The sequence below is a fragment of the Orbicella faveolata genome, unplaced genomic scaffold, assembly GCF_042242905.1.
Source record: "Orbicella faveolata isolate gen_17 unplaced genomic scaffold, um_ofav_v1 contig_48, whole genome shotgun sequence".
In the NCBI taxonomy this organism is placed as follows: Eukaryota; Metazoa; Cnidaria; class Anthozoa; order Scleractinia; family Merulinidae; genus Orbicella; species Orbicella faveolata.
The window spans coordinates 8,697,321-8,720,708 of NW_028301578.1; the positions used below are offsets into that span (position 1 = coordinate 8,697,321).

The window sequence follows — 23,388 nt, forward strand, 5'->3', positions numbered from 1 at the left end:
CCGAGATAAGCTCCGGCCTGATGGACCACTTGGCTCGTATGCAGACTTTACCATATTGGATTGTAATAGATGGCGGCCTAATACGAAAATGCTCGCTCGCGCGCCAACAATACTCCTGCTTACCCTCCACACTGCCCCCCACCCCCCCCCCCCCGCCACCTTCCCCCACTTTCCTCATTCAAAATCCTGTTTAGACCTTTTCAACGAAGTCACGTTTTTCCGATCGATTTTATTCACTCATGATCAAACAAAAAATAATCTGGCTCCGTCCGATTTATCACGTACAGTTTCATTAGAGACCGTCGCAAACTCATAAAGTCTGATTGAACCCTTATATTCTAACTTGCCAGTTTTTACAAAGAAATGTATGCTAGAGGGCAACGCTTGCCCCCTAGCCTGAAATGTCAGTCATTTCCTGCCCTCAGCATCACCCTCGGGGTTAACGCCAGGGGCGAGAGATGACTGACAGTTCACGCTACTTCACTCTTGCCCCCTGGTATACATTTCTTTGCAAGTGTGGGATCCCAACGTATTCTTATGAGAATTCATAGATTTACTGCATTCGGCACGATAAATTGAACTAGCTATGAAAGTGATTTATTTTATTTAAAAAATACGAAAAATTGTTGATATTGCGTGACATCGGTAAAAAGGTCCATTGGATCAAGAAAAACAACCGCGAGCACGGCCCGGAGGCTCTGGGGACGAGGATGTCTGAGGCCACCAACATTTGGTCAGCAGCGTTGCAACAAAACAGATGCTCCGATGCTCGGCGATCGTTTTAGGCGAAGTCCAAAATAAAGCAGTTCAAAACCTGTGAACCGGCAGAGCACAATATTATTATTTCTCCTCAAATAAATGGATCAGCTTATTCCTGTGATTAACAAGCTTCAAGATGTGTTCAATACAGTAGGATCAGAGGCCATTCAGCTGCCTCAAATTGTAGTTGTGGGCGCCCAGGTTTGTACAGTTTATTTTGGAAATATTTTAACACTCGCTGATTTCACCAATTTGCAATTTTCTAACCAGTTGATCCAGAAAGATCGACGGCATCTGTGTTAACATTTGCCATTTGGTCAAATCATAGTTTCACTTTTACTTACCTTGTCAGGGAAGATGTCAATTTTTTCCTTAAATTTTGAGTTTGCTTTACTTTATTACCCACGTTGCGAAATACGGTGGGAAACCGAAAGCGAAAGATGTTTTCTTTTTCACTGGAATAAGATTGATATTATGCGAAGACAATCGATATTAAATTACTGATTGTTTGACAGGTGTTATACAGAATGGTGTGATTTTGTTTTTATATTTCCAAAACGCTCTATACAAGTTAGTTTGCCATGTATTTAATTTGTTGAAATCGTTATAAGCTGTCGAAGTAAGGAGACATTTTGTCCTTGGCCTGTACACAATGCGAAATGGCAGCATAATATTTGCCCTATCTTGCTTTGTACGCCCTAATGCAGAGTTATCATTCTCTTTGGTCGGAGAATTTTGATTTCCTGTGAATTTGATTTCCCTCAGCAGCAAGGCAGTGTCTACAATTGTATTTATGTATACAGTGCACATATGAGAGAAAGAAACATTTGAGAGTTAAATTTGACACCTCTGCTTGAATTCAACTAAAGTTTAAGAGTCGCACTTGAGTCAGTTGCAAGGACAAATTTTGGACTTGCTAAGTTATTATCTTGCCTATTTGGAAAAATGTCATGAATTGGCTTTCTTCTAAACTGATTAGATTCTTGCATTAGACATGTTCATGGCTCAGTCCTAAACTGGAGATGTCCATCAAAGACATCAGCCTAGACTAGAAACTTCAAACAGTAAATTATACACTTCATTACTACATGTATATGTAGTCCCAAGGTAGAAAGTTTTGTTTCCCCAAGAATCTTGAAATTTGAGGAAGAACAAAACTTACTTTCTCCCAAAGGACCAGTAATTAAGTGTTTTGTTATATAGCTGAAATTTAGTGTAAAGTAATTACCACCAAGTCAAAGTAATGTCTGGTTGGTTGGAGAGTGGGCAACAAATGCTTAATTGTGACCCACTGGGCAGCCAAAGGGAAACGTTTAAATTTAGCCATTGCCACATGACTGCAAATCAACCAATAAGAGGCTGTGTTAGATTAAACTAAACTCCAGCTATTAATATGACAATATTGATTAACCTTTTCTTGGTCATTGCACATGCAGCTGCACAGGGCAAGGCTAACATGCTATTGTGGGGGATTGATTCAATAAATAAACAATCATTCCCTGTATATAATAACAGGTCAGTGTGATAGATGACTGTTACCTGATATAAGGCATTACTTACCTGATATAAGGCATAACTTACCTGATATAAGGCATTACTTACCTGATATAAGGCATTACTTACCTGATATAAGGCATTACTTACCTGATATAAGGCATAACTTACCTGATATAAGGCATAACTTACCTGATATAAGGCATTACTTACCTGATATAAGGCATAACTTACCTGATATAAGGCATAACTTACCTGATATAAGGCATAACTTACCTGATATAAGGCATTACTTACCTGATATAAGGCATAACTTACCTGATATAAGGCATAACTTACCTGATATAAGGCATTACTTACCTGATATAAGGCATAACTTACCTGATATAAGGCATAACTTACCTGATATAAGGCATTACTTACCTGATATAAGGCATAACTTACCTGATATAAGGCATTACTTACCTGATATAAGGCATAACTTACCTGATATAAGGCATTACTTACCTGATATAAGGCATAACTTACCTGATATAAGGCATAACTTACCTGATATAAGGCATAACTTACCTGATATAAGGCATAACTTACCTGATATAAGGCATTACTTACCTGATATAAGGCATAACTTACCTGATATAAGGCATAACTTACCTGATATAAGGCATTACTTACCTGATATAAGGCATTACTTACCTGATATAAGGCATAACTTACCTGATATAAGGCATTACTTACCTGATATAAGGCATTACTTACCTGATATAAGGCATTACTTACCTGATATAAGGCATAACTTACCTGATATAAGGCATTACTTACCTGATATAAGGCATAACTTACCTGATATAAGGCATTACTTACCTGATATAAGGCATTACTTACCTGATATAAGGCATTACTTACCTGATATAAGGCATAACTTACCTGATATAAGGCATAACTTACCTGATATAAGGCATAACTTACCTGATATAAGGCATTACTTACCTGATATAAGGCATAACTTACCTGATATAAGGCATTACTTACCTGATATAAGGCATTACTTACCTGATATAAGGCATAACTTACCTGATATAAGGCATTACTTACCCGATATAAGGCATAACTTACCTGATATAAGGCATAACTTACCTGATATAAGGCATAACTTACCTGATATAAGGCATTACTTACCTGATATAAGGCATAACTTACCTGATATAAGGCATAACTTACCTGATATAAGGCATTACTTACCTGATATAAGGCATTACTTACCTGATATAAGGCATAACTTACCTGATATAAGGCATAACTTACCTGATATAAGGCATAACTTACCTGATATAAGGCATTACTTACCTGATATAAGGCATTACTTACCTGATATAAGGCATAACTTACCTGATATAAGGCATTACTTACCTGATATAAGGCATAACTTACCTGATATAAGGCATTACTTACCTGATATAAGGCATTACTTACCTGATATAAGGCATAACTTACCTGATATAAGGCATTACTTACCTGATATAAGGCATAACTTACCTGATATAAGGCATTACTTACCTGATATAAGGCATTACTTACCTGATATAAGGCATTACTTACCTGATATAAGGCATTACTTACCTGATATAAGGCATTACTTACCTGATATAAGGCATTACTTACCTGATATAAGGCATTACTTACCTGATATAAGGCATAACTTACCTGATATAAGGCATTACTTACCTGATATAAGGCATAACTTACCTGATATAAGGCATTACTTACCTGATATAAGGCATTACTTACCTGATATAAGGCATTACTTACCTGATATAAGGCATTACTTACCTGATATAAGGCATTACTTACCTGATATAAGGCATTACTTACCTGATATAAGGCATAACTTACCTGATATAAGGCATTACTTACCTGATATAAGGCATAACTTACCTGATATAAGGCATTACTTACCTGATATAAGGCATAACTTACCTGATATAAGGCATAACTTACCTGATATAAGGCATAACTTACCTGATATAAGGCATAACTTACCTGATATAAGGCATAACTTACCTGATATAAGGCATAACTTACCTGATATAAGGCATAACTTACCTGATATAAGGCATAACTTACCTGATATAAGGCATAACTTACCTGATATAAGGCATTACTTACCTGATATAAGGCATAACTTACCTGATATAAGGCATTACTTACCTGATATAAGGCATTACTTACCTGATATAAGGCATTACTTACCTGATATAAGGCATTACTTACCTGATATAAGGCATTACTTACCTGATATAAGGCATAACTTACCTGATATAAGGCATTACTTACCTGATATAAGGCATAACTTACCTGATATAAGGCATTACTTACCTGATATAAGGCATTACTTACCTGATATAAGGCATAACTTACCTGATATAAGGCATTACTTACCTGATATAAGGCATTACTTACCTGATATAAGGCATTACTTACCTGATATAAGGCATTACTTACCTGATATAAGGCATTACTTACCTGATATAAGGCATTACTTACCTGATATAAGGCATTACTTACCTGATATAAGGCATAACTTACCTGATATAAGGCATTACTTACCTGATATAAGGCATAACTTACCTGATATAAGGCATTACTTACCTGATATAAGGCATTACTTACCTGATATAAGGCATAACTTACCTGATATAAGGCATTACTTACCTGATATAAGGCATAACTTACCTGATATAAGGCATAACTTACCTGATATAAGGCATTACTTACCTGATATAAGGCATAACTTACCTGATATAAGGCATTACTTACCTGATATAAGGCATTACTTACCTGATATAAGGCATTACTTACCTGATATAAGGCATTACTTACCTGATATAAGGCATTACTTACCTGATATAAGGCATTACTTACCTGATATAAGGCATAACTTACCTGATATAAGGCATTACTTACCTGATATAAGGCATAACTTACCTGATATAAGGTATTACTTACCTGATATAAGGCATAACTTACCTGATATAAGGCATAACTTACCTGATATAAGGCATAACTTACCTGATATAAGGCATAACTTACCTGATATAAGGCATAACTTACCTGATATAAGGCATAACTTACCTGATATAAGGCATAACTTACCTGATATAAGGCATAACTTACCTGATATAAGGCATAACTTACCTGATATAAGGCATAACTTACCTGATATAAGGCATAACTTACCTGATATAAGGCATTACTTACCTGATATAAGGCATAACTTACCTGATATAAGGCATAACTTACCTGATATAAGGCATAACTTACCTGATATAAGGCATAACTTACCTGATATAAGGCATAACTTACCTGATATAAGGCATAACTTACCTGATATAAGGCATAACTTACCTGATATAAGGCATAACTTACCTGATATAAGGCATAACTTACCTGATATAAGGCATTACTTACCTGATATAAGGCATTACTTACCTGATATAAGGCATAACTTACCTGATATAAGGCATTACTTACCTGATATAAGGCATAACTTACCTGATATAAGGCATAACTTACCTGATATAAGGCATTACTTACCTGATATAAGGCATAACTTACCTGATATAAGGCATTACTTACCTGATATAAGGCATTACTTACCTGATATAAGGCATTACTTACCTGATATAAGGCATTACTTACCTGATATAAGGCATTACTTACCTGATATAAGGCATTACTTACCTGATATAAGGCATAACTTACCTGATATAAGGCATTACTTACCTGATATAAGGCATAACTTACCTGATATAAGGTATTACTTACCTGATATAAGGCATAACTTACCTGATATAAGGCATAACTTACCTGATATAAGGCATAACTTACCTGATATAAGGCATAACTTACCTGATATAAGGCATAACTTACCTGATATAAGGCATAACTTACCTGATATAAGGCATAACTTACCTGATATAAGGCATAACTTACCTGATATAAGGCATAACTTACCTGATATAAGGCATAACTTACCTGATATAAGGCATTACTTACCTGATATAAGGCATAACTTACCTGTTATAAGGTATTACTTACCTGATATAAGGCATAACTTACCTGATATAAGGCATAACTTACCTGATATAAGGCATAACTTACCTGATATAAGGCATAACTTACCTGATATAAGGCATAACTTACCTGATATAAGGCATAACTTACCTGATATAAAGCATAACTTACCTGATATAAGGCATAACTTACCTGATATAAGGCATAACTTACCTGATATAAGGCATAACTTACCTGATATAAGGCATAACTTACCTGATATAAGGCATAACTTACCTGATATAAGGCATAACTTACCTGATATAAGGCATAACTTACCTGATATAAGGCATAACTTACCTGATATAAGGCATAACTTACCTGATATAAGGCATAACTTACCTGATATAAGGCATAACTTACCTGATATAAGGCATAACTTACCTGATATAAGGCATAACTTACCTGATATAAGGCATAACTTACCTGATATAAGGCTTTGATGCAAGATTTAAAGGTGGTACCAGGCATGTTCAATAATCTACATGTAGGCATCCAGCCTCCATCAAGTGATATGTTTGCTGAATTTTTCATTTTAGTTTTAATTATTTGTTCTCTTCTCCTCATAGAGTAGTGGAAAAAGTTCTGTCCTTGAAAACCTTGTTGGAAGAGACTTTTTACCACGAGGTAACTCAATTTTGAAAATAATGATTTAACACGACAGCTACTAACAGAAGTTGTAAACATTTATGTTGAATATTGATGTGTACCAAGACTGTAATAAACAACTGTATTGCAGTTGTTTTGGAATTGTCATGTCAGAATTTACTTCAAGGGCATCACTGCGAGTTCAATCTTCCTTTAAGGATCTGGAGTTGTTACCCGACGACCACTGATTCTTCAATTAGTTCACACTTCACCAAAAACCAAGACCACAACATCTAAGAAGTCAACCAAGGAGGAGAAACCAAAAGGCCTGGAGGATGATGAAGAAGGGGAAGCTTGTAAGTGTAAAGCTACTGACCTTTTTAAAAAGTTTAACTATCCACCAGTTTTAACAGACACATAAATTTTTAATTAAGAAATAGAAAATATGTTCAGCCATATTTGGCTACACTACTCACTACCTATTCTGTGATAGATAGAGAGTAGCGTAGCAGTGTAGCCTTGTTAACAAAATGACTCCTGCTTCTTGGCATTTTTGAAGTGTCTGTGAAGAGGATTTAGATAAAGTTTTGAATGACTAGTAGATTACTAAAACAATTAGATTATTCGCCCTCGATTTCTATCATGCGATAGTTGTCTCGGGCTGTGCCTTTGTCAACTATCACGCGATAGAAATCTCGACCTCAAAATCTAATTGTTCAAACACGATTTTAAAGTGCGTATTTCCTTTGAGCTATTTTCTAATGTATTCTTAATTTGTCGGCAACAGATTTTTCGGATGATGAAGGTGAAGAGTCTGAAAAGGACAAGGAAGAGCCAGAGGAATGGGGAAAATTTCTTCACTTAAAAGAAAGGGTTAGAACAAAGATAACCTATTGATAAAATAATAAACCTCTCCCCCTTCTTGTGCTTAAACTGCTTATTGGACAACAAACAACCAAAATCTTAGGCCAGTATCTTGCGTTTTTTCAGAGCCCTTTGAATATAGAATGGATATTTACCGGTTTACAACTGACAGCTTTGGGAACCTGTTTTCCTTTTTGTGTTTTGTGTATCATCTTTAGAAAGTTTCACGTATACTGTGTACATGATATATACACCTTTAGAACTTTCTTTAGATCCAACCTAGTCCCTTTTAACGGTTAGTTAGATCAGTGCCATATGGAAATAAGCATTACCCCTCCCCCCCCCCCCCCCTCCCAGTAAAAAACAGTACTTACATGTACATCGCAATTTTTGCTATCAATGACGCAGGGCAGAATGAAGTTGGAAAGCTGATGTTTGTTACCTACAGCAATTCAATTTTTGAAATACATAATATTATGTATGCATGTGTTGTGCTACACTATCGCTACGTTTACAGGCCATGTTTCAAAACTGCATGATTCCTAAATCCTTTACAGAAAGTGACAGACTTCAATGAAATTTGTGAAGAAATAGAACGGGAGACTGAGAGAGTGACAGGAAATAACAAGGTTTGTTAATTGGCAGTTTGATATATTTTTATTGATAATAATGATAATACTAATACTACTACTAATAATAATTATAATAATAGTAATAGTAATAGTAATAGTAATAGTAATAGTAATAGTAATAGTAATAGTAATAGTAATAGTAATAGTAATAGTAATAGTAATAGTAATAGTAATAGTAATAGTAATAGTAATAGTAATAGTAATAGTAATAGTAATAGTAATAGTAATAGTAATAGTAATAGTAATAGTAATAGTAATAGTAATAAAAATAATGATATATTTTTATTTTATCCAACCAAAATAGAGTTTTGAAAGGGCATATATCCTGTGAAGAAAGAAAATTGTTTTAGGCAAAGTTGACAGAAATGAATCTTTGTGGGGGTTACTGGGAGGAGTTCCAGTGCAATTTCATGCACTCTACTTGCAGAGTATTGCTCACTTGCAAGTTTAGTTTTCCCTCCCTCACACTTAGGTTAGTATATCTTCCACACACTGTCTGGCCTGGAGATTGGCTTTGTCTGGGTTGCCATGATGACCTCCTTTCTGCAGAGGAGATTGCTGCTCTCTTCTGCTACCTGCCAATGTTCAGGTGGCTTCAGGTGTAATCAAGCGTTGAATGTGTACACAGAAGTGCAGGCCTTCTGACAGAGTCAGGGCTCGAAATTGCGACTCACTGGTCGCCAATGCTACCAAAAATTGAGCACTGGCGACTAAATTTTCAGAACTGGTCGCCAGCTGGCGACTCACGATTTGCGCGAGAAGTAAAGATGACCACAACACAACTTTTGTTTTTAAATCTTTAGATAGGGAAATTATTAGGATCTGGTAGCTAGTAGACAATTCACCTTTCCATCCCCACTAAAATAATGTCTGAATATTACAAGAAAATCGTAAAAATTACTTGTAATTGTAAAAATTACTTCGACACGTCAAAACTGCGTTTACCAGGCGCCATATTGTTTCAGCGGCCTCTTCCAAAACTGGGATCGTGGGCACACTACAACACCATGCACTTTTCAGGTGACGCGAGAACAATGGCGGCAGATGTGATCAGTTGTGTAGGAGCCTAGACCAAGCACAGTGTTGTTTATCAATGGCGAAAGGTGATGAAAATAAAGAACTGCGTTTTGAAGAAATACGAAAGGACCCGTGTTTGTGTCATTACGAAAACCACTGACGTAGAAGTTTTTGTGCTTCGCTCCATTTAAAATAACTTAGAAGAAAACCATCACCTGCGAACCAGAGACATCAGGGAACTTAAGCACGCACGTTTTTGAGACACGGACGGTAACCGGAAGTGAGCTTTTTTCACTTTAAACTTGTCCTCACACAACCATATTCACATTGCTAAGTATCTTTTCTTCATTAGAGATGAGTAGTATAAAAATCTGGGGGACAATACGGTCCAAGCATGCGAAATCTTCTCTTCCGGTTGCCGTCCACGTCTCAAAAACGCGCGTGCTTAAGCTCCCCATAATCTGAGAACAATGGTAGCATTATAACAGTTTATAAGTCTTACTCGTGCTGTTTTCAAAAGTTTTAGCTCTTCATTTGTGACTTTCTTGCATGCAAAGTAACGTACAAAATCATGTTAGTGTTCTCATGTGAGTTATATATAAAATAAGTTGGCGACCAAAATTTACGATCTGGCGACCAAATTTTTCCCGTTAGTCGCCAGCTGGCTCCCGAACGAAAAAGTTAATTTCGAGCCCTGAGAGTGCAGGGGTGTAAGAACCCCACAATTTGGTCGAACCCGCACAATAACGCACAATTCTCCAAACTCACAAAATCCCACACAACACTTAAAGATTTGCTTAAATATTTTTAAACAAAACAACTTGAAATTTGAATTTGGGTCATCAAAAGATTGCATAATCCCATGCAATTCCCCAAGCAATCAGTTGTTTTATTCTTGCACGATTTGCCTCCAAAATCCTGTTCAATTTTAATCTGTTTCCTGCACCCTGTTAGAAGGCCTGTAGGGGTCTTGGAAAATCAGTGACATGCTTAGCTTCATTGGCACAACATGTTTGATTCTCTGTATCAGTCTCCAGATGGCATCAGCACAAAATTTAAACTTCTTGAATTAATGTTTGAGTTGTTATATCTAACTTGCACAGTGGCAGAGTTGTAATTAAGGTGTCTTCTAACAGACTTTCTTTCATGTTTTGTTTGTCTTGATGTTTGTTTTCACAGGGTATATCTAATGAGCCAATTAGACTTAAGATTTACTCACCCAAAGTTTTGAATTTGACATTGGTTGATCTTCCTGGAGTTACAAAGGTCAGTCCAAGTTGCTGTAGTGTGTCTGTGGGCAAGTAAAACACTTAAAAATGTAATTGCTGTAGTTCATTTATCTAATGTATGTGAAGCTGATAAAGATAAATTAACCACAGACTACAGGACTAAAGCTGATGGTTTAAGTGTTTGTTTAGAGCAAAAAGGGCTTCTACAGAAATGTTCCTACTTTTCCCAATTCACTATCAGGGGCGTAGCTAGGGGGTGGGGGGTCCTAGGGTGCCAGGAACCCGCCTTTTGTAAGTCTTTTTTAAGCAAACAACCTACAACAGGTGGCGAAAATGACATGACAATCTGGTGAGTACCCTTACTTTGACACAAAGTGACCCCCCCCCCCCCCCCCTTTGAAAAATCCTGGTTACACCCCTGACTATCAATGGTGGATGGTGGTTATTTTTTTTTTGTGGATAATTACCCAAGCGAGTGTTATTCTTGTATTGAACTTCTCCCCCACCCCACTCCCCCCCCCCCCCCTCTCTCTTACAGATGGAAGCTTCCTCCAGATAAAACCACTTAAAACTTCTTCAGAGTTGGTGTGAAGCTAAGGGCTTATAAAAATGATTATAGAAAAACGCTAGCTCTGTGAGCAGACAAGATGAACCAAATCCTGCCCTGTGGCATGAGTGGCTACCCGAGCCCACTTGAGATTACCAGCTATATCCCATAAGAAAATAGTGTTCTTTTTCATATAATAAATCCTTTATTAACCAGTCTTGATGGCAAAGATGGTTGGATATTGCCTTTGTTCCTTATTTTGTGTTTATAGACCTTGACTCTGTATCAGTCCTTAAGCATGCAATATCCAGCAATCTTGACCTTGCGCTTGGTCAATATCCCATATAAGAGTGAGAACTGCAGATGTATTGCCATGATTTTGATTGATTCAATTTTTTTAGGTGCCTGTCGGAGATCAGCCACTAGATATTGAGCATCAAATCCGTCACCTTATTCTCCAGTATATCAGTAATCCTAACTCTATTATTCTTGCCGTGACCCCTGCTAATATCGACCTTGCCACATCAGAAGCTCTGAAGATTGCCAGAGAAGTGGATCCAGACGGTGTGTATTCCGATAACTTTTGCTGAGAATCTGCAGATAATAAACAATTAGTAGTGTTACATGTATATAGCTGGAGTTTGGCTGAATCTGACGTGTGCTCTTATTGGTTGATTTATAGTCACATGGCAGTGACTAAATATAAATTGTCACCCTGCAGGCAACAGTTAGGGAATTGTTGCATGCTCTCCCACTAACCAGAAGTTACTTTGACTTGCCTTGTTACTTTACAGTACACTTCAGGTACAAACAGAACACTTAATCACTGGTCCCTTGAATCTTAGGAAAATCTCTGTACAACGTACTTCTTTGACTATAACATGAATGAGACTATAACATGCTGTATATTTGATTAGGAAACAGAACACTGGCAGTTTGCACAAAGCTTGACCTTATGGACCATGGAACAGATGCTCTGGACATTTTATATGGAAGAGGTAAAAGATATTAGTTTCTATGTACTGTACAATGGAAACCCATTATTATGGTCACCAACAGGCCATGGAAATTTGGCCGTATTAACAGGGTGACCATACTAATGGTGTGGCCAAATTAACGTATTAACGGGGTGACCGGTAGGGTCGAATTTCATGACTGGTCTAAATAAGTGACGTCTTAACAGATGTATCACAATAATTGCATTTCTAAACTTTGATGAGCATCTGGAATTCAGATATAATTTTAAAAAAATTGAAACTTTAATCGGTACATGCAATATTAAAAACGGAATGATGAACATAACTGGCTCGAGTGGCTGTATTAACGGGATAAAATTATAAAGGATTATACAGGTTGGGATGAGAATGTTGCTGTTGGCCGTATTAACGGGGTTGCCGCATTAGCAGGGTTTTCTTACAAGAAAATGTGTGGGCGTTTTGCCGGGACAAAAAAAAAAAAAAAAGTGGCCGTAATAAAGAGGTGACTGTATTAACGAGGTGACCATGAGGTGGGGTTCCATTGTGCTAGTTAGTAGTATTTGGATAGTTTGATCGATGTAAATCAATGTTTACAATAAAAGACACTAAAAGATTTTATTATGAATAATTTTGACAATTAATTTTTACAAAGTTCTAATAAATGTCTTTATTTCTTTCTTAGTTATTCCAGTTAAACTTGGAATTATTGGCGTGATGAACCGAAGTCAACTAGATATAAATAATAAAAAGGTATTTATTATTAAAATGACACAGTTTACTTTTGCGCCAATCAAGTGCAGTCTTATTGCAAGTTTGCACTATAGGTTATCGTTTGTAAGTACAATAAAAGCGCGTTAATACGGTCACCTTCATGAAAATTTGACTGTATTGACGGAGTTGGTTCTAATTTCATGACTGGTGTGCTTTGTACTGCGCCTTTCAATAACATGCGGACTCTAAAATTCAAAGCTCAACCGACAAAATGCGTTTTTCGCTACTGTCAATCAAATGTTCGGCGGCTCCTCTCAGCTTCCGACAACTGCTGAACACTGTTTCGTTGTCTGAACTGTGCTCAACGATGTGATTACCTCGCTCTCGGCAGTAGTCGGAAGCTGGGAGGAGCAGCCGAACATTTGATTGACGGTAGCGAAAAACGCATTTTTCGGTTGAGCTTTGAATTTTAGAGTCCGCATGTTATTGAAAGGCGCAGTAAAACACGTCACTTAAAAGTGACGTCTTGACAGATACACATGTATCACAGTTACACTTTAAACAACTCTTCTTCAATAAACTTCCGGATTGAAAATATAAGTTTAAAAAATTGAAACTTCATTAGACAACCCTTGAATATAAACATACGTTAACTGGTTCGAGTGACCTTGTTAACGGTGTAAAATAAAAATTGGATTATACAAGTCGGAATTACATAATGTGGCCGTTGGTTGTATTAAGGGAGCGGCCGCATTAACTAAAGGGGTTGTCTAATAAGAAAATTTAATACGTATGCCTGTTTCGCTGGGACAAAAAAGTGGCCCTAGTAGCGGAATTTAAGGAGGAACTCCACTGTAACATGTTGTGCTGAGTAGATGCCGTGATGTTACGTTGACAAAGGCGCCATCGGGACACTGAAACATCGATTCTTATCGTTTTATTTGCTCCAGCACACAAATATGAGTTTGGGATTACTTTTGTTATATTTTCTTTTTCTGCAGACTATTCAAGCTGCCCTGAGAGATGAAGCACTCTTTTTTCAAAAGAATTATCCGGCCTTAGCATCTCGAAACGGCACTCCTTTCTTAGCGCGGACTCTAAATAAGGTATACACGAGCTCAGACTGAATGATAGAAGAAAAAGACAATTTACAGGTCTCCTTATGTACTGCTAGCTTGTAGAAGCCCTTGGGAAAGTTTTAGAACACTTGAGAAGTACGAACAGCACTTAGCTCCTCTATGAAGCTTCACTGAGTGTACCTTCTGTAAGAATTTAAGCAAAAGGAAGGGCTTACACTAAGTACTGTTATGAGAGCGGTTTTCATTTGAGTGTCGAAAAGCAATTGGGTTTACACTTACTATGCTACAAGATTGGCTCAAAAAACTCGCGCCACTTTTTCATCCAATCAGAAGTAAAACCAGAACAAAGCATGACTCGTTCGCACGCGCTTTCCCGCGCTTCCCGTCAGGTACATGAATTTTGATTGGTTCATGCTATTGTCCTTTGTGATTGGCTAGAGCGATTACTTTGGTTTTGGTTATACCACACTGAATTATGCCATTTGTTATAACGCGTCAATAATTACAACCCAACGTTTGCAGACCTATGATCGTCCTTCATGTAGCAGGATACTTTGCAGTTCCTCCATTATTTAGAACAAGAACAGTCTCTCTCCATTCCTGAACGTCTTCTGATCCTGCAGATTTTTGTCAGGACAAGATGCTATAAACAAAAATAAAGTCAGACCTTTTAAGTGCTTAAATAGGGCATTTGTTTTCAGCTAAAGAACGCCTAATCATAGGTTTTTGATACTGAACGAGACTCGTCATAATTTTCTACTTGTTGAATAATTTCCTTTCTTTCTTACAGCTGTTAATGCACCATATTAGGAATTGCCTGCCGGAGCTGAAGTCACGTGTTAATGCTATGACGTCACAGTACCAGCATTTACTACAAAGCTATGGAGAACCAGTGGAAGACAAGGTAGTATTTGTTACAAAGTTGACACTCTAACGCGCCTTTTGATTGGTTGTGTATAGTCACAATGTGGGCTGCCCTAATCTGCAGTGTGCCGTAATCGCTTCACTCTACACTTAATCGGAATTAAGTATCTACTGATGAGCTGGAAAACTATTTCTGAGTTAGCTGTAAAGCCCGAGAAAGAAAAATTGGTGACCAAGGAGGAAATATTCCTTCAACCTCTTTGGGATTCGAACCCATGCATGCTAATTCAGTATAATGTAGATTGATGACTACTGTTGCTCTCTGGCTCAACAACGACGGCAGACAAGAGCAGACGGCGAGTTATCTGCATATAACGTGATTTGTGGCAAGTTAGATCTGCAGGATTTTAGACTGCGAGCGGTCTCTCGAAAATCCGCGGGGAAGAACCCAAACGAACAGGGACGTCGAGAGGCGAGCGGCGAAGCTAGTTGTGCATCCGCGCAGCTCGCGGTTTCGCCGCTCGCCACTGCTCGTTCGTTTACGTTCTTAATGTGCAGATCTTCAAGCAAAAGAGTGACAGCTCGTAGTCTAGAAAAATTATTTTTCAATGCAAATCTCAGCCAGAGAGCTCTGGTATTTGACAAGCTGGAAATTAGCGAAATAACTGTGGTAATTCAGTAAGTACTACAAATTGCATTTTTACCCCTCGCCAGTACTGAAGAGCCGTCATGTTGCTCCTATCCTGGAGAATGAGACCTGAATGAATGAAAGGCCTTATTTGAGAGTCAAAGGGTATTTAACTGTTTAAAAAAACTAATTGGGACACTATTACGCTTTACTGAACCCTATGTTTGTGTATGTACAGGGTCCAATGTTACTTCAGCTTATTACGAGATTTGCCTCTGCGTACTGTGCCATTATTGAAGGAACAGCACGGGACATTGAAACAACAGAACTGTGAGTTAAATGATCATTTATTACACGATTAAGTTGGTTCAGAGAGCCAATAACTAACCAATCAAATTGCTTCATTGGCGGTCCAGTATTCTTTAAGTATTGGACCGGGCACTGTCCCGAATGATCCCGCACGATTACTCTTGAAGAATTTCTGGTGTGATTTTCTCAAAGAACTTGCTCTTACATAAAAGATTCCTTTTCTTTTTCTTCCAATTATCTTTCTCTTGTGTTTTGTTTAACGTCAGACATGAGTACACCCCTAACTGGCTCTAAATCAGAATTGGGCGGTTGAAGTTTGCTTTGTTTTTTTTCCAGTTCGTAAGCGTGACATTGTTTTCTTTACGTTTAACCAAGCTTGCTCTGAACTGCAGTGAGAGAATATCGGTCCTTGGTGTATTTTGTTCGGACTCGCTGCGTTCGGTCCGTACTGTCAAGACCTCGGGCCGATACTCTCCCAGCGCGGCCCTCGCGCATGGTAAATAAGGTATGTTTTACCCCTAACGTTAGGCTTTTATGAAAGATTCCTTCACTTGCAAACTAGCGACAACAAATCAACTTTGATTTACGAGTGTCTTGCATCTTACGACCGAGAAATCTGTGGCCCTTGGGATTTACGATTGAACTGGAATTTAGAAATAATTTTTTTTTAATTTTTATTTATTTATTTGTTTGTTTGTGTATTTATTTATTTATTTATTTTTATTTATTTTATTTTATTATTATTATTATTTTTTTTTTTTTTTGTGGAGGGAGGAAAAAGCGGAGAACACAGAGACTAAACCTCGTTACAAGGTCGAGAACCAACAAAAAACTCGAGACAAGCGCTGCCGCAACTGCGCCACCTCCTTAATTTGCCTCACGGCATTTACTCTGATTTTTAACTTGTCTTATTGTTACTTTTGAAGGTGTGGAGGAGCTAGAATATGCTACATTTTCCACGATATTTTTGGTCGAACGCTAGAAATGATGGATGCAATGGAAGGCTTGGCAACCAGAGATATACTAACAGCTATCAGAAATGCAACGGTAAACATTTGAAATTATTCAGAATGTTTTTAGGTAATATATCAATCAAGTTCGACCGTACTTGACCACATTTCCAAACACCGAGAAGAAAGTTGAAAATACGACGCGCAGCGGAGTATTTTTGGCGAACTTCGAGGTGTTTGGAAACGTGGTCAAACACTGAGTAACAAAAATGAGTTTGAGAAAAATAAGTTCGAAACACGACCTTGACATTTTGTGTCGTTGAATGAAAATGTTGTATGTGCCTGCTGTTCCAGGGCCCTCGTCCAGCGTTATTTGTTCCAGAGATTTCATTTGAACTCCTGGTCAAGAGACAGATTCGTCGACTGGAAGAACCCAGTCTCCGGTGTGTGGAGCTCGTCCATGAAGAGATGCAGAGGATTGTGCAGCATGCATTCAGCCAGGTAACATTAAATCGCGCTGCCATTACGTCATGTGAAAACACTAAATATGGATCAGAGATCGTTCCCAGGCCCTTTTTGGAGACCGTGTGTGAGCTTGCGCACGAATAAGTACTATGTATACTTGTAACTCACTACTAAAATGTGTAAAACGTCAATGGTTAAAGTTTTGTATCATATTAGACTAGCCACCGTTCGCTAAGTAGTCGCAATGGAGTTTACTTAATTTTTGCTTTATACCTTAGGTGATGGAGGTAAAGAGATTTCCACATCTTCATGATAGGGTTGTCGAGGTGGTCACCAGCCTTCTTCTTCGACGGCTGCCTTCTACAAATGAAATGGTAATTGCTTATGAAATTAACTTTTTGAATTCACTAATATGCCACAAAAAATTTTTCTCACGTAGCTCGACTTGTGCCCTCGAAATCTCCATTTGAAGCGGCCGGATATAAATTAGCATACAGTATTTTTTTTTTTTTGTTTTCTTTCTTTGTAAAATGCGTACGCAAATAAACTGATGACTCAATTCGTGCTCATACATGAAGTAATAAGAATGGTTAGCGTTGTACAGTGCCAGGACGATGTTTATTTCACGTTTTATTCACGTCTGGAGAAGCTATTAGGCCCAGTCTACACTTAGCTGTGCGAATTTGAAAACGGAGGTTTCACTCTGAAAACGAACCAGGTGTTTAACGTGCACACTACACCGGAGAAATCTAAAAAAAAAAACGCCACAATCACTGGTCATTTTGCATTTGTGTCCGCGGGAAACTCGGGCAGGGAATTCACACGGTCATCGGTCATTCAAAAGCTCCGTTTCCAAAATGTTTTCTGTCCGCACTGAAACGCAAAGCCTACGTTTTAAATTCCTTCGGGTTTTTTTTGTTTTTGTTTTTGTTTTTGTTTTTGTTTTTGTTTTTTTTTTTCGTGTCGGATTATAGTATTGACGTTTGGTCTAACCGTAAAAATAAAATGGCATTTTAGCATGTAATGGATCCGTGTTGAGGTCATGACTTCAAGTCATGTTGAAGTCCTGAGTTTTGTCTCGGCTTCTTTACAATTCCTTCGCTTGAAAGCTAAACTGTGGGAATCATTTCATCACTTTTAAGTGTTGTTCTTGTTTTACTCTGTTGCACTAGAGGTATTATAAGTTATGCTAAATGGTTCATTATACTTGTGTATGAAAGGGGAATCGACATATCAAAATTCTGGTTTGTGAAGTAGGTGTATTGCATCAAACGCGAAAGACCGTAATAAAATCATAAAATTCTATGCTACTGTAATATCAGATAGCCAAACACCGTCATGGTCATGATTTCATTTGTTTAAACTTTATAAATTATCAATGATTTTGATGAAAGAATGTAAAAGCCTGTGTGGGGAAAAACCAAGAAAAGAAAACCAAACAAACACGCAACACGTTCTCACACGCGGCATCCAATCACGCGCGTATGTAACGTTGTAACGTAACATTCTTCATTGCAGGTTGAAAACTTAGTCGCCATTGAACTGTCATATATTAATACAAATCACCCGGACTTCACAGACAGTGCTTCGCTCTTCTCCTCAGTTGCCATGAACCACGAAATGGTATGATGTACAATCCATGCTTCTTATTAGTAAATTAAACAATGGAATAGCATTCCATTTATGAAGAACAACAATACCCGGGCCCTGGGGTATTATTTCGAAGGTCCCGAAAAGTCTCAAACCTTATGATTACAGGGCTGTTTCATTCACATATTCTTAATATGAACAGAGGTCAGAGGTTCTCTTCCTACAGGAAGTTACAGGCGTATACACCTGTCTGTTTTTAGATACAGATTAGCTAAAAATGGCTTTGCGCGCCCGAAAAGTTTCCGGCCCCTTTTAGAAACCGTCTCGTGCAACAGAAATCGGGGGACAACTTTGTTTGTTTTCTTTCCCTCGCCCTTTCCGCCCCCCCCCCCCCCCCAAAAAAAAATGATAATAAAATAAAATAAAATAAATGGAGCTTTGAATCTCTTGCGTAAGCCGTTAAGATCATTTAAATTACCTTCTGTGCGTGTTTCTAGTGGTCTTTAAAGTGAAGTCGTTTAGTGGGCCTTGTTGCTGTAGCTACTTTATTTCAGGCTTTCAAAGCTCTCATGTGGGGTTTATGTAGCTAATCGTCTATATATGTATATGTACTTCCTTGTTTCCCGTGAGGTTTCTTGGTCGATTTATGGTAATTTGGGTGCCATTTAGCGTCAGTGCTTAGTCCTCTATATATATTTACCCTAATGTAAATAGTAGTGTAGAAAGGTCATGCACTTGACACGAATTAAAAGAAGACAAAAGATTGTTTGTTACACTAGCTAAAGTATGTTCTGAGCCAGGAACCAATCGTGTTGCGTTCACAATTTCTAATTAGACTGATCGTTTTTTTTTCTTTCCTACTAAGGAACGTAAGCGTCTCAGCAAGTTAGCACAAAACAGTCTTGTAAATGGACCGATGGAGGTATAGTGATAACAGTGATGTGCATTCATAGAAGGCTGCATGGTCGTGTGGTTGTAGATTGCTGGTCACGAAATTGTTTTTAGTCCCAAATTCGAGGCGTTGGCCACACCAGGTCTATGCGCTGTTGATGCTTGCTACCAATAGCGCCTTCCTCTTTAGGATTCGTAATTGTTGTTTTCATTTTAAAAATTTGTTTCATGATTTGATGTAAGTATCTTAACGAGTATTAATTGATAAATTGATTTCTATCAGCTTAGTACACTTCAAGGTCGACTCCAATCAATCAGTTTCAACTTTGTTCAGCTGTGACTTTTCCTGTACATTCTTGTACACTTTAAAACCGACGTCGAAAGGTTTTATTGCTTTTTATTATTATTATTGCTTAAAATAGCGTGACTAGCGCCATCTCATCATTTCCCCTGTAATCCTTGGCTGGTAACCAGATCTCCCTGAACTGGAATTTTTTTCCCCTCAGGGTGTTAGATCCCAGACCTCCACTCCGGAAGCAAGTCCCGTTCATCGGCCCGACAAAAACCCAAGCGTTAACACATCCTTTGGCGCCAGTCTCCCAGGAGACAAAAATCCGGCCCCCTCGGCCTCAACTGGAGGTTTTACCTCTTGGTTTCCCGGCATGCGTAACACTAATGCCCAGTCCAGCTCTGACCGTACGAGTGTAGTGGTTGGACCAACCAAGTCTTCGGCTACGGAAGAATTGGTAAGCGACAATTTCACAAACAGAAAGATCTTTAAGGGTCTTCAAGTTCTACCGTTCAATAATCAATTCTAAACTGCACACGAGCACGCAGACGTAAAACACGGGGCTATTTATTGTTGCGTAGTCGTGCAGCACCTGGTTTATTGGACTGACTAGGAAATAAGCAGCCCATGCAAAATCGGTCCTATGAGAAACAACTGTAACACTGGCACTGCCGTACAACACAATAACCTGAACCTCCACTACCCCTGATCAGCGGGCAATTGTTTCTCCAGTGCTGTCATAAAACTAAGGTTACCCCATCTGCTATTCATATTTCGCCATAATACCGCAATGAACCAATCAGTGTTGGCAACAAACCTTTGCAACTGAGAAATGCATGACGGCCAACTCATGATTGGTCGCAGGTTTTACTCACTATAAGATGAGATGAATTTTTCTGATTGGCTAATTCATTGGTAAATTTGAACTGTTTTTCTGTCTCAGGCCTTGCCATCGACGTTCAGACAAAGAGGCTTAACGGACCGAGAGCAAATGGATTCAGACATCATCCGTGAGTATTACAGAGTGACAATTACCAGTTGTAAGGAAAGTTAACGGCGTAGAGGAGGCGCGGTGACCTCATGGTTAGTGCGTTCATCTCCGGATCGAGCGGCCCGGGTTCGAGCTCTGGCATATTGTGTTGTGTTCATGGGCAAGACACTTTACCCTCACGGTGCCCCTCTCCATCCAGGTGCATAAATGAGTACCGACAAATTTGTTGCTAGGGATACCCCTGCGATGGGCTAGCATCCCATCCTAGGGAGGAGTAGAAATACTCCTATAGTCGTTTCATGCTACAGAAACCGGGATAAGCTTTGGCCTGATGGGCCACTTGGCTCGTATGCAGACTTTACCTTTACCTTTAACAGTGGAGTTTTTAAATCTCGTTGCAGCCTCGGTATTTTTTCTCCTTTCTTGCATTTGCATTATAGTGCCTCTTATCAGTCAGCAGTAGTTTCAGGAGCATTTATTTTTGTCAGTTGTTACTGAAGTTGCTCAGACTTTCAAAACTGTTTTTAGAACGTCTGGATTTCAACGTTGTTTTTTTTTTTTTTCTTTTTAACTTTTCTTTGCAGGTAAGTTAATCAAGTCGTATTTCATGATTGTTAGGAAATCAATTCAAGACAGGTGAGTACCTAACACTTATAGCTGCAACGGACTTGTTAGATGTTAATTTTTCGCACGTGAGTTTTTAAGGTTAGCACTCCCAATAAGTACAGTTCTCAGTCATCCAGTTCCGGCCCTCTCTTTGTCACGCAACGCTACGCTCTCGGTAGAGGGACCCTCTTCCGAGAGCGTAGCGTTACGTGACAGAGAGAGGGCCAGAATTAAGTTCAGTCGTGAGCCAGGCGACTTTCGCGAGATGTAGATTCAAACGTACAAAATTTTCCCTGCGCTAATGTATTGGAAGTCAAGTATAGATCTCAGTTCTACGAGTGAATATTCAGCTCTTCGACACAAACAGGGACATATTTTCTCTAGATCATTGTCTTTGATATACAGTTGGACACAACGCAGCCAAAATCAATTTGTCATGCTGCTTCACTTCGTGAAGAAAATACTTCTTCTGGAAGTGGCAACTTATATCTGAGACGTTTTTCTTTTAATTCTATATTATTTGTGTTTTCTAGCGTGCCTAAAGCTATAATGTGCTTCTTGGTGAATTTTGTTAAGGAGAAGATCCAAAGTGAACTGGTAGAGAAACTTTATAAGGCAAGTAAACGTTTTCCGGAGGACGGCATTTTCTCTTTGGAAGGTATATTTCTTGTTTTTGTCTGAGTCACTGTTATACAGCTAACGAGAACTCACGTCGATGTTATATTACAGAGTGAAATCTTCGAGAGACTTCTGGAGGAAGCAGAGCAAATGCATATCAAGAGAAAAGAGGCTACGGAAATGTTAAAGGTACAGTAACAGAATTACAGTCCTTTTTCAGCGTACGAAAGAGTGCCGTCCCATTGTCCCAGAGAAGTAGATTTTCCTTCTCGGCAAGTAAATTTTCATTCTCACTTGCTCGATGAGCAAGAGATCAATCAAGTGATCTGTCAACTAAATCATTAAAAGAGCAAACTAAGGCTTGCCCAGGGCAAGCAAAATTTTAGAGCTACTTGTTCCAAGGGCAAGCTGGAATTCAAGTTTTTTTCGAGCCCTGCTTTTTGTGAGAGTTTCAAAATATTGGTCGTCGTTCATAATTGCACAGTGGTGCACGGTCATGGCTTGAGGAAAGTTATTTCGCTTCGACAGAGAAATTTATTTCCGTTAGCAATAATATTACAAAACAATTGCTTCATGCTTTTATCTGTGCATCATCGAGTTACGATGCACATTAGAAGTTCAAGGGACACTCAAGAAGCTACAGTTGCTCTCGGCTGCGTTTCGAGCAACTCTTGCATTTCTAGCCTCTTCCAGGCGTTCAGTTAGCAAGGGCGCAGCGCGAAAAACGGCGAGCGAAAAAAAATGGGGAGAAGCGCGGCGAGAGAAAGCGAAAGAACGCCTGTGGGCAAACTTGACAAAAGGTCCTTCCGCCCACTTATGGACCGCCTACAAGGACCATGACCGCCGGCTTGTGGTTTTCAGTTGTCAGCAGATGTGTTGAGAAATAATTCTCCAGAATTGTAGAACGAAAATTGCTGAAAGCGCCAAAACTACAAACTAACGCTAGATCGTCGACTGGTTATACTCGTTCCTCGAAGCGTGCTAACACCTTCTCAGGAGGTCGACAGGAAAATCACGGCGTTCTTTCTCGAAGTAAAGCTACGGCTTTCGCTGAAAAAAAAAAAAAAAAATCGGGCGAAGATAAATATGATGTCCGTGATAAGAAGCAACGTACCGTACTTGCAGACAGTCCTAATCAAACAGTCGGGTCCTAAGAACACAACATAACTGAGAGTGC

The 23,388-nt window shown here is 38.5% G+C and overlaps 1 protein-coding gene across 1 annotated transcript in view; it reads left to right on the forward strand.

The window, feature by feature from the left end:
• Positions 1-745: 745 nt before the first annotated feature.
• LOC110053179 (dynamin-1-like protein) overlaps positions 746-23,388 on the forward strand; it is a 28,220-nt gene continuing 5,577 nt past the window's right edge. Inside the window, exons 1-22 of the mRNA XM_089280978.1 lie at positions 746-960; positions 6,936-6,993; positions 7,173-7,310; positions 7,742-7,827; positions 8,376-8,447; positions 10,647-10,733; positions 11,645-11,807; positions 12,161-12,241; positions 12,903-12,970; positions 13,933-14,037; positions 14,801-14,914; positions 15,741-15,832; positions 16,738-16,858; positions 17,116-17,262; positions 17,505-17,600; positions 18,745-18,849; positions 19,682-19,738; positions 20,214-20,453; positions 20,940-21,006; positions 21,572-21,623; positions 22,127-22,208; positions 22,323-22,400. Of these exons, the coding sequence (XP_089137104.1) occupies positions 859-960; positions 6,936-6,993; positions 7,173-7,310; positions 7,742-7,827; positions 8,376-8,447; positions 10,647-10,733; positions 11,645-11,807; positions 12,161-12,241; positions 12,903-12,970; positions 13,933-14,037; positions 14,801-14,914; positions 15,741-15,832; positions 16,738-16,858; positions 17,116-17,262; positions 17,505-17,600; positions 18,745-18,849; positions 19,682-19,738; positions 20,214-20,453; positions 20,940-21,006; positions 21,572-21,623; positions 22,127-22,208; positions 22,323-22,400 (2,211 nt within the window). The 5' untranslated portion in view covers positions 746-858. The remainder of the gene's footprint in view (positions 961-6,935; positions 6,994-7,172; positions 7,311-7,741; positions 7,828-8,375; positions 8,448-10,646; positions 10,734-11,644; positions 11,808-12,160; positions 12,242-12,902; positions 12,971-13,932; positions 14,038-14,800; positions 14,915-15,740; positions 15,833-16,737; positions 16,859-17,115; positions 17,263-17,504; positions 17,601-18,744; positions 18,850-19,681; positions 19,739-20,213; positions 20,454-20,939; positions 21,007-21,571; positions 21,624-22,126; positions 22,209-22,322; positions 22,401-23,388) is intronic.